Raw genomic sequence first — 12,434 nt, forward strand, 5'->3', positions numbered from 1 at the left:
AGTCTTAATATAACAAAAGGATACCTGTTAAACTTTGTAAGGGGATTTAAGATTCCATTAAATAACAGACATGCTGGCATTTCAAATACAATTCAACTTAAATTTTCTTTTAACTGCTACCCAACTTCGGAAGCACGCAGCTATTCCACAGTTTATGTACCTAGATAGGCTACTGTCCTAGAGAGTTTTAGCCAGTACTTATGGGAAGTTTTCTGCTACTTGGAGCACAATTTTTTTACTTAGTAAGACTCAAAAGGATCCTTCTACTACCACCAAGAGATTTAGTAATCTATTCAATTATTTATAATATTACCTGCTCTAACAAATGTTCAAACAAATTGTTCTTCACTTCAGCATGAACACTTAGTTCCCTGCTCCAGTGAATGAAGATCTTTACTCCTACACTACTAGAAAAACACAAATACACTACCCCACAAATTACTCACTGCCATTACTCTTCCTCAGGTGAAAGAGAAACATTTCATATCGAAAAATGACCTCAAAAAACTCATTTCATTATTTAGAACAAAGGGCAGAATCAAACACTCCAATGTCATAGATTCACTCCTGTATTACCCAGCCAGAAAAGAAAAACTCTTAGGAAACCTATCACGTAATTAGTTGCAGAGCAAAACTTGCCTGAAGAAACTGAAATAAAATACAGAACATTAAAATTTTAAAACAGAGCAAATAAGCTAGTTAAGTGTTGTTTTTGTTTTGTTTTTGGTTTTTGTTTTTACTTAAAGCTTTGGAAAAGGAAATTAAGTAATACTCTAATTAGTTTCGTGTTTTGGTGTTTTCACTTAGTTGTTTTTTTTTTTAACATATTCTACCAAAATAATCACTACTTTGTGCCTTGCGTACAAGCTTCTCTTGTGACCATTTATATTATGGATCTGAGAGCTCATTTTCAAATCATAGTCACAGTCTAAGTATAACAACTTAATTTAATATTTGGTACCATCTGAGAAAAACAAAATAGGCAAGTGTGATAAATGCTAAATACGCAAATACAGAAAAACAACAAAAATTTATGTACTAAAAATCAAAAGGCTTTTTGTGGATTGTCACTAAGTACAATCCACAATGAAATACACATCATAATAGCATCATATAGTACATTTTCCACAAAACAGATATTCAGCCTCAGAACGTGATAGGCTATATATCCACCAGAATAAAAGCTGAAAAACATCATGAAGATTCTAGATGGGGCATTCCAACTACTGTGCCAAGAGGGTGCCATGGCAGCAAGCCAAGCCTGGCTGCCTGGGCTGAGACGTTAGAGCCAGGTGCCTCTAAGCTCTAAACAGCTTCTTCAGTTTATCCCACGTGATGTATAGCTATGACCATGTTCTAGCGCTTGATAACATGGAAAGGGCTGGGAAATACTGCATAGATAAATCTACCCAGACACACAAATATCCAATCTTTATTTTAATCTCCAGAAAAATATTGGGGGGAAAAAAGTTAACCCATCATTCCCACCCAAATCTAAGTTTGGAAATTCCATCTAAACTTCAATGACATATATTGCTATTTTTTAGCCTGTACCATGCATCCATAATTTTTTTTTTCAAAAACAAGAACTCTGACACACTTGATCACGACCATTTGGAAGACTTACAACCCCCTAGAAACTGTAGCACAAGACAGATCGCTCTAATACTCCCTACCCTTTGGTACAGTGGTCTACTCAAGAACAATTTTTTTTGCTAAAGAAAATCATCAAATTGACAAGAAAACAAAATGTAACTCAGTCTGATTCAAAGGGAACTTGGAAAGAACTGAAAACTAAAAACAAGGCAAGAAAGGGTGAATACTGTCTGTGTAACCAATCTTTTTAACTGACATCTAACAAAATACCTGTTTGTCAGGGTAATTTTTTCCAGAATGAAATCTCATTAAGTTGCTCCTCTAACTGAAATCCTTTAATAGCTCCTTAAGCCCTACAGGATCAAGTCCAAACTTCCTAGAACGTAAATGACCTGGACCCCAATTTCGTCTCCTCCACCTTTACAATCCCCCTTTCCTATCTCTAGACACCAGAATGTTCAATTCGCTAGTAACACCTATGAGGAGTCAGAACATCACACCTTTCTCACACTGCTCCACCAGCCTGGAATGCTTTGTCTCAGGTGAAGCTCTACACTTACACTCTTCTCACGGCAACAGCTCTAATTTCACCTAAAAATAATAATAATAAAACACAGAATAGCTCCTGCATACTAACGACATTACTTACAAACACCCAAGGTAGTGCAATATTTATTGAACACCTATTAAGTGCCAGGAACAGTGTTTGGCTCTAGGAATGAAATCATCTTTGCCCCTCCAGGAGCACACAGATTAGAGAAAGATATAAGCAAATAAGCAGATGATTTGAATACAGCTTGCTGGGTCCCAGAACCGGGCAGGCAGAGTGCTATGGAGAAGCAGCACACAGGGCTCACCCCCCAGCTGGAGTGCTGTGTGGGTGACAGGCAGTGGCTCTGGGAACTAGCAGACTACTCAGAAGCTGATTTTTTAAAAAAGAATCTGAAGTGTGAAGTAAGGTGTTAAGTCCCCAATGGCATTGTTCTTTCTCTGTAGCTTCCCCTTCTTCACACAAACACACAGAAATAACAGATGAAAGAGAAGCACAAGTCACTAAAATGGCATAGCTATGCCCCAAACATCTCCACAGTTCAGAAATCTAACAGGAACGTAAAGTGTGAGGCACACTGAAGGCACAAGGTCAGCTGGACTCTGGGCCCAGAGTAGGACAAAGCAGCAGGAAGTTTTGTCCTGTGGGGTAACTGTAAAGAAAAGTTTTCCCTAGGAATCAGGGTCAAGAGTCAGGCTCTGTGCCTAAAGCCAGAGGCTGGGGTGGCACTCTTCCTTAATTATGAAACTAGATTGAAAACGCTTCTGCTAACTGTGCTGAGGCTACGGCTTACAGGAAGTTGCTGACCTAATGCCAGCTGACTGAGTGACTGAATCTGTGATGTCCCCAACGTCACCATGAGACCAGTGCTCTGACCCACTAACACAGACCTGATTCTGATCTGGGAACTCCAAAGCCAGGCAGAGACAACTGTGAATCTGCTAGACCAGCAGGAAAAAAACCAAAAATCACAAAAAGAGAGACAGACATAGGAGCAAAAATACTTCCATCGGAATGTGCCTGCAAATTACAAAACATGATGAAAACATCAACAATCACAACATAAATTCACTGAAGACAAAATTTTTAAATTATCAAATGATCTGAGAAAGACTTTAAAATAAGCATGTAAAAGATCCACAAAGAGATAAAAGAATGACAGAACCAATTGTTTTAAGTAGAAATGGAAAAGAATTAGTGGATATAAAGAAGAACCAGTTAAAAATCTTGCAAATGAAATATAAACATTGTAATTTAAAGATGAAAAATATTACGTGGTTCAAATACTATTAGTTGCTTGACAAGCCACTCTTCCCCTCTGCCTTCATCCTCGGAGGACTGTGATCTCTGTTTTGTAGGGTAAGCAGTGTACAAGACACCGTCCAACACCAAGATTCAAACATGAAAGGTGCAGGCTACTTGTCTTCAAAAAAACTTGCATCTGCAACACTGATCCTAACAGAACCCAAAAATTGCAGAGTAGAAGGAAATTCATTTTACTTTCCAAAAATGTAAGCGTTTTTAAGTTAAAATGCTTGCCATTTATTTTAATTTTTGTGAACTAATTATCATTTTCAATAGAGTTAGCACTCTACATTAGATAAACATTCTCACAAAATGTCATGATTGAAGCTGAAACAACAAAAGCTCTTTCCTGGCCGGGCGCGGTGGTTCACACCTGTAATCCCAGCACTTTGGGAGGCCGAGGTGGGCGGATCACCAGGTCAGGAGATCGAGACCATCCTGATTAACACGGTGAAACCCCGTATCTACTAAAAATACAAAAAAAAATTAGTTGGGCGTGGTGGCGGGCGCCTGTAGTCCCAGCTACTCACAAGGCTGAGGCAGGAGAATGGCGTGAATCTGGGAGGCAGAGCTTGCAGTGAGCGGAGATGGCACCACTGCACTCCAGCCTGGGCGACAGAGCGCAACTCCCTCTCAAAAACAACAACAAAAAAAAACTTTCTTAATCTATATTGAACACATCTAGCCACTATCCTTGTTTCTTCAAAGTACGCTACCAAAAAGTATACCACTGAAAAGTCGAAAATCAAACACCATTCCTTACGATATTATTCTTAGTAGAAAGCACTCCAAGATTTTACAATAGCAGCTTCATTTTCACTTATCAACTGCCTAATTATTTGAACTGTTGATGAGAAAAGCTGTCCTATTTCATATTAAGGTAAATATAATCAATACAAATAATATGTGAAAACATTTAAACTTTAATACTGTCTTCCAATAAGAAAATGCTCATTCCATCCCAAAGATTCCATAGTCAGGAAATCTGTACTTCAAACCTCCATATAATCCCAGTTAGGGTAAAATCTCAATTCTTTTCCCACCCTCTAAAAGGAAACAGTTAACACAAAAAAGTAAAATCCAGTTCTCTTATTCACAAGCAGAAGTATATAGGAATAGAGAGAAAAATTACATATACTATCCCCTTACAACTAAGAAGATAAAATTATCAAATGTGGTTAAGCCCAGGATAGCCTTGGTTCTTTATTCTATCAGAGACATTGATAGATTGTTAGAGGGTTTTTTTCCCCTTAAATACAATATAACCCATGTTACTCAATGATTAAATTTCACACAATAAAACCTCTACTAATTATGGTCAGCTGCAATGTTCACTATAAAACCTCTACTAATTATGGTCAACTGCAATGTTCCCTATTCATATTTCTGAAGAACCATTTTCCAATGGCAAGTCAATATAAAATTTGAGATAACAGAACTAAATCAGCCAAGGAGCTAATGACCAGATTTCCTAGTCACATGAAAACTTGTTAGACTAAATCAAACATCAGAAAATATCTCCTTGCCTTAATACAGACAAGTGCAGAGTGCTGAGTGGAATCAGATTATTCAATCTCTGAATAAGAGACATAATTCCAATTTATTCAGTAACCGTTTTTCTTTTTCTAAGCACAATACTGCAAATGTTCCTGAGATGGCTGGAAGGAAAGGAAGCAACGCACTTACTCATGACTGGAAATGGCTCTGAATGTTGTCCCAATCAGACAGTAAACCAAAATCTGCTGTCCAGGGTTTCTCAGAGGAATACATGTCCTAGTCAGGAAACAAAGAGAAAGAAATAGTATTTTCTATAGGTCAATATTTAAAATCAAGTTTTCTTAAAGAAAATAAAGAAAATCATTTTGTTTCAAAAATGTTCTACTATTTCCAAAAGAACTCCTGTGATCACCTATTAAATATAAAAGATCATTAATCAACCTCTAGAACATCCTGTTGAATTCATGTTTTCCTTTTTTGAAATAAGTTACTTCAAATGTAAACGATATGTATTAAGTAATCATCACAGAGAAACTTATTAACAGGTATCCTTTGTCTTCAACACTAAAAACATTTCTTCCCCATTCCCAACTAAATCATAGGTAGAAAGCACTCCATCTAGGGTAAATACAGCCCACATCATACCTGCTGAGTATATTTTGATTGCACATAAATGATTAATGTAAGACATCAAATAAGGATCAGCAAAGTTATTGCTATAGACTTTCTCTAGTAATGAATATTTTCTTCATTATAAAAGTAATATGGGTTCATGGTTTTAAAAAAAAAGAATAACAATAAGGTAAACTTCTCTCATATTACATTACCCTTACCCCTACATCTACCCAATCATTTGGGACACATTTCCTTTCAAGCCATTTTTTTCTAAGTATTTTAAAAATATACTTGATACTACATACAAAATTTTGTACTTGTTCCTTTCCACTTAAAGAATAAAACATAAAACATCAACTTGTGTTAGTATTAATAAAAACTTAACCCTTTGCTAAGATTTACATTATAAGTCTTCCTCTCTTAATTACTGTATTTCTAAAATATTAATATAGGCATAAATATTAATGCTATATTTAAACAACCATGGATGCACAAATGCCTACCTAAATCTAACAAAAATTCCACAGATAAGATCAGACTCAATACAAAATGTACACCTGTGCTACCTCATATGTAGCTTCCTTCATAAACAAATAAGCTACTTCTTCCAATCACAATAGGTAATGGTTATTTTCTAAATCAATTAAGAAAACAGTATACTACTACTAGAGACCTCTGCTTTAGAATCAAAGTTAGGGAAATACTTTTTGAAGAAATACTGCTTGCCACGTCTATATACCGTACTTGTGTCATGTAATTTACATGAGAAGTATTTCATCTGCAGAATGAAAACAGATTGTATCAGCACTTATGTGCGCAGCATGGCCCACACACTGTAATTAGCATGACATAGAATCACAGTGCTGCCATGTAATACCCTGACCCCCATCCTACATGCTTTCCTCTTTATCTGTCCACTTAAGTGATTTCCATTTCCAGAAAATGCAATTATCCCAAAGGAAATGAGAAGTTGTATGGAAAACCTAAAACATATAACCCACATGCTAGTTTTAGAATACATGATGAAAGTTTCTCACAAGAAGTATACTTTCTTAATGATGCTTAACTGACTCTATTTAGATTTGTTTTCCTGCCTAGGAAACTCTGAGGTAGGACATGTGGACCCGGAGCATGCTGACCGCTGACAAGGAAAGACAGTCCCGTGTTACAAATAAAGCAGGATTAAATGTTCACAGATGACCCTAGAGTCCACTTAAATTTATACTTGTAGAGTCTAGTCTCTTTGACCAGGGACTTTTCTCCTTATGTTTAAATAAAAATTTTTAATCTTAAATTTAAAACTCCTAAATGGTAACATTAAAGCACCTTGTGCTATGTAGCACCCTCCCTCCTGCCTATAACCAAAAGGAGCCAAAGAAATACTTATTCAAGGATTTCAGCTCTTAAGACATCAAGAGTTTTCTCAGCACCAAAAATAGCAACCTCAAAAACACCAGTATAATAAAACCTACAAACACTAGACTTATAATCTTACCATCTGAGGTAATAAATGTACACAAATTTTATAGTTTACAAAACTATACAGTTAAATGAATGTTTTGGAATTAATGTCATGGAGTAGTTCTTAGAAACATTTATAAATGACATAACTGAAGTCACACGTTCAGGATTCTTTATTTACACTAATCATAGCTTTAAAATGTAGATCCTCTGACCTTTTTTATTTATTTATTTACTTTTTTTTTTTTTTTTTGAGACGGAGTCTCCCTCTGTCACCCAGGCTGGAGTACAGTGGCACCATCTCCGCTCACTGCAAGCTCCACCTCCCGGGTTCACGCCATTCCCCTGCCTCTGCCTCCCAAGTAGCTGGGACTGCAGGCACCTGCCACAAAGCCCGGCTAATTTTCTGTATTTTTCGTAGAGACAGCGTTTCACCATGCTAGCCAGAATGGTCTCAATCTCCTGACCTCGTGATCCGCCCGCCTCAGCCTCCCAAAGTGCTGGGATTACAGGTATGAGCCACCACACCCCGCCCCTCTGACCTACTTTCAAAGTAAGGAGTCTACCAATTCTATATGCAACAAGGTAGTTGAGCAGCACACAGGATAAGATGTTCAGACTCCCTTTCTCCTCCCCTAAATGCTACCTTTGCACTAAACATACAGAGGTGAAAGAAGAAAAATCTTACTTTCTGTTTTTCACACCATCCAACAGGGAAAAAGTAATGTCTTAAACCCACAATTTCACATCAAATTATACTAGGATATTTCTGCAAAAACTGGCCTTTCACCTCATTTTCCAGGTACTCTAAGAGCGCGGCCTATGACTTGCTGGAATGGTTCTAACTGGAGGCTGGAGGAGCACTGAGGCAACCTGCCTTCCCTTGTGCGCCTACGTGCAGCACAAGAAATATATGCCCCAAGTAGCGGTGGTCCACGATGAATAAATACTTGACATGTAACTGAAGCCAACCTGCAGCTTACAGTCAAACCCAGCCAAACTCAACAGAGAGCACAGACCCATGAGCTAGAAAGAAACATCTGTTGTGCACTGAAAGTTTGCAGTCGTTACACAGCATTATTACAGCCAAAGATGACTAATACAGAGAGTAAAGATAGTAATTTTAAATTCAAATTTAAAAATTTTCAAGTTAAAAAGACTGTATTTTAAAAGTCTAGCCATATTTCCTAAGAAATACACCTAAATCAGCAGAACACATAAAGGCGGGAAATAAGCATTAAAAGTGTTTTTCAGGTAGGGCGCAGTAGCTCACGCCTGTAATCCCAGCACTTTGGGAGGCCCGAGGCAGGTGGATCACGAGGTCAGGAGTTCAAGACCAGCCTGGCCAACATGGTGAAACCCTGTCTCTACTAAAAATATAAAAATTAGCTGGGTGTGGTGGCAGGCACCTGTAATGACAACTACTAGCAGGGCTGAGGCAAGAGAATCGCTTGAGCCTGGGAGGTGGAGGCTGCAGTGAGCCAACATCACGCCACTGCACTCCAGCCTGGGCGACAGAGCAAGATTCCATCTCAAAAAAAAAAAAAAGGCTTATCAGGCAAACACTAACCAAAGGAGAGATATGTGGCTACAGAAAGTCTTTCATGTGTGCTAAGACATATACTGAAAAATGTTTATAGCAATGCTATTCATAATAGCAAGAAAAACGAAATTTCCATCAACAAAAGGGTAGGTAATGATACCATGGTTATACAATCAAGTATTATGAAGCGGTGAAATGAATGAACCATGGGTATGCACATCAACAAATATCACAAGTATTGACATATACTTATATATAATGTACACACATATATATACACACGTAAAGATACCACTTATATAACTGTCCAAAATATGTAAAATTAACAATATGTTGTTAAGAGATATACACATATGTAATGTGTGTCCCATTACACATTGCTTCTGGTGCCAAGCATTTCAGGTAAGGGATACTCAACCTGTCATATCTTCTCATTAGAAAGGACTTCAGTTAATATTAAAGTCATTATTCACTAAGAGAGAAAGTCTCAACACTGTACTTTCACAGTTTTTATGCTTTCCCTGAAGAATGCTCTTGCTGCAACCCTGTGAAACACAACCTCACATTTCTACAGCTTTAAGTATTTTCTCTGCACAAAAGTAAAGCAAATCTTCTGTCATTGCTGGAGAGAAAGGAGGTTTGTTTATCCTACTCACTAAATCAACAAAGTACTTCCTGCTAATAAGATCAAAGAATGAGATGGGCCTAAGAGCAAAATGAGCAATCATTTGGTTTCATCAGTTTCTTTACACTTGTATGTTAATGAGTCATGAGATAAGAATGAGGTCAAATTTCCCCTTCCACAGGTAGGTTTCCAGACAGACTTATCAAATTCTATTAGGTTTATACTGGTCAACATGACAACTTCCAGGTATTTAGGAAAACAAATGTCCATTCAAAGTCTTCCCTACTTCTATCAGAGTCAGGGCCTTTCAAAAATGACCTATAATTTGTTTACATGGTATATGTGCCTAATGTACTTGACACATCATATCAGAACTGCACATAATGCCTGTGCTCTACAGATAAAAGTTAAAATGAAGGATACAATATATCTGGTTTTCAGGAGTCCGACATCATTTTAAAAGTCAGTTAACAATTCCAGACTGCCAACCATAACAATAAGCACTACAGCAGACACCATGAAGAATTATAAAGAGTAAATAATTCCAGGCCGTATCCTCAAAAATCTGTATCTAATTGGATTCTAAATACAAGAATATATTCATCTATTCATTTAATAGATATTAATTCAGCTCCGCAACATGCAAAAACTGCTCAAGGGCCAACAATCAAGACAAGCTTGGTTCCAGCCATCTGCAGCTAACAGAACATATTCAGAATAAAAGTTCTAAGCACAACCAGAGTGACGGCCAAGGCTATAGCTCATTCAAAGGCCCTGTGCTGAGTGAAAATGGGAAAACTCATGGACCAAGAGGTGTAAATACACACAGGTGAAAAGAGGAAAATTCCTGTAGGATGTCAATAAAACTGGAATTCAGCAATACAATGGTGGACTATAAGCCTTGCAGGGAAATCACTCAACACCTAGGAAGTCCTCAATGTAAATGTGTTACAACTCTGCCATTAACCAGCTCTAGGAATTCAGACCACGTCACTTCACTTCCCTGACCCTCAGTTTCTTTGTGTGTAAAATGAGAGTTAAAATTTTCAGCCTACCTACCACTCAGAGTTGCTGTGGAATTATGCATAAAGAGTGTGCTGGTAAACTAAATATCTTAATTGGTTCACACATGTTCGTACTGATCCATTTTTGGTCTCATAAAATAAGAAAACTGAAACACAATTTTTAAGTTCTCTTTCTAGCACTGTATGATTTATTATCTTAAAACTAATTTTAATTCAATGGGTAACTCAGATTCTAATTTCCTTAGCGGTATAAGTAAGATCAACCTAAATCATTACAGTAAACCAGCTAAAACAAGCTGGTATAAAATGTTGTTTATATGTATTTTTTAATGGAGCAGATCCAACTATCACTTAAAAGAATGTCAAAGTGACTACTGACAGTGAAGTAGTCAGAGGTAACCCTCAGTTTCAGGGGAGAATCTGGATGGCCTTCTTTTGGCAAGCCTCACTGAGGGCAAATCATCAACTCTTGGAGGAAAAAACTTTTTTGTAGTAGTCAGACAAAATGTTTCCCAAGCAAGTCTGGTGAATGAGCTCAGAATTCAAACTGATAATAAAACACTGGATCAAAACATGATATAAATTGATAAGGCATATAACTCAGTATCTCCAAAAAACCATGTCTAAAAAAATTCCAGAAATTTATCTTCGGCAATTAGAGCAACAGAATCTCAGCACTACTTTGAAAACGTATTCTAAAATTCTGCTTTAAAAATTCATGTACTGCTTCATAATCAGACCCTTCTACCTAAGAGATAAATAATAACTTATAAAATAAAACAATTATAATAATATGTTGTAGCCAGGTGCGGTGGCTCACACCTGTAATCCTAGCCCTTTGGGAGGCCGAGGCGGGTGGATCACCTGAGGTCGGGAGTTTGAGACCAGCCTGACCAACATGGAGAAACCCCGTCTCTACTAAAAAAATACAAAATTACCTGGGCGTGGTGGCACATGCCTATAATCCCAGCTACTAGGGAGGCTGAGGCAGGAGAATTGCTTGAACCTGGGAGGCGGACCTTGTGGTGAGCCGAGATTGTGCCATTGCACTCCAGCCTGGGCAACAAGAGTGAAACTCCATCTCAAAAAAAATAAAATAAAATAAAATAAATAATAATATGCTGTAATAAAAGGTAGTCTCTCTGTCTCTCAAAATATCTTCTCATACTATACTGCAGTAACTGAAACCAAGGAAAGTGAAACTGCAGATAAGGAGGACTACTGCATGTTATGTGAGTGATTACACAGTCAATTACATTTATAAAAATTCTTCAGAGTATACATTTAAAATTAGTGTACATTATATTTGTATTCCTTATTTAATAAAAGGAGGAAGATAACAAGACAGTGAGAAATTACCAGCCACCATCCAAAGAAAAGACAGAAATCTGAAATAGAAAGCAAGGCAGCTTCGGGCTTCTTTAGGTAAATGTTTGCCTAATCAAAGAGGTGCCTAAGAGTCTAAACCGCACTTTGGCAGCCTTGAAGGCTAGGAAGACAAAATGTCAGAGTACAAGATCCACCAAGGGAGCCATCTCTGCTTCAGAATAAGCAAAAAACTGAATCCCATGAGAAAGAAAACCAATTCTTTTTTTTTTTTTTTTTTTTTTTTTTTTGAGACAGAGTCTCGCGCTGTCCCCCAGGCTGGAGTGCAGTGGCCGGATCTCAGCTCACTGCAAGCTCCGCCTCTCGGGTTTGTGCCATTCTCCTGCCTCAGCCTCCCGAGTAGCTGGGACTACAGGTGCCCGCCACCACGCCCGGCTATTTTTTTGTATTTTTTAGTAGAGACGGGGTTTCACTGTGTTAGCCAGGATGGTCTCGATCTCCTGGCCTCGTGATCCGCCTGTCTCGGCCTCCCAAAGTGCTGGGATTACAACTAAACCAATTCTTGCATAGACTCTCGACTTTTTATTTAAATAAAAGTGATCCCAAGTGTCTGGCAAAAGCAATGAAAAAAATCCTTGCCTAACCTATAATGACTGCTATAAACACTTTTTCAAACACAATGACCAGCACACAATCAAAGATAAGCAGGCATACAAGGAGATGAAACTCCTTGAGAAATAAAAGAGACCATAAAAATGTTATAGCACTCTGGGGTATAGTCACTATGCTTACTGCATCCAAAGAAATATATGCAAAATCTAAAACTTCTGATAGGGAACTAGAAACTAGAAAGGTGGCAAAGCATATCTGAAAAATAACTAAATTGAAAGT

At 37.6% G+C, this 12,434-nt stretch overlaps 1 protein-coding gene across 1 annotated transcript in view; it reads right to left on the reverse strand.

The window, feature by feature from the left end:
• Positions 1-12,434, reverse strand: part of USP6NL (USP6 N-terminal like) — a 155,877-nt gene that overhangs the window by 137,374 nt on the left and 6,069 nt on the right. The window contains exon 2 of the mRNA XM_025397675.1: positions 5,138-5,224. Coding sequence (XP_025253460.1) covers positions 5,138-5,141 — 4 coding nt within the window. The 5' untranslated portion in view covers positions 5,142-5,224. The remainder of the gene's footprint in view (positions 1-5,137; positions 5,225-12,434) is intronic.

This window comes from Theropithecus gelada, chromosome 9, assembly GCF_003255815.1.
Source record: "Theropithecus gelada isolate Dixy chromosome 9, Tgel_1.0, whole genome shotgun sequence".
In the NCBI taxonomy this organism is placed as follows: Eukaryota; Metazoa; Chordata; class Mammalia; order Primates; family Cercopithecidae; genus Theropithecus; species Theropithecus gelada.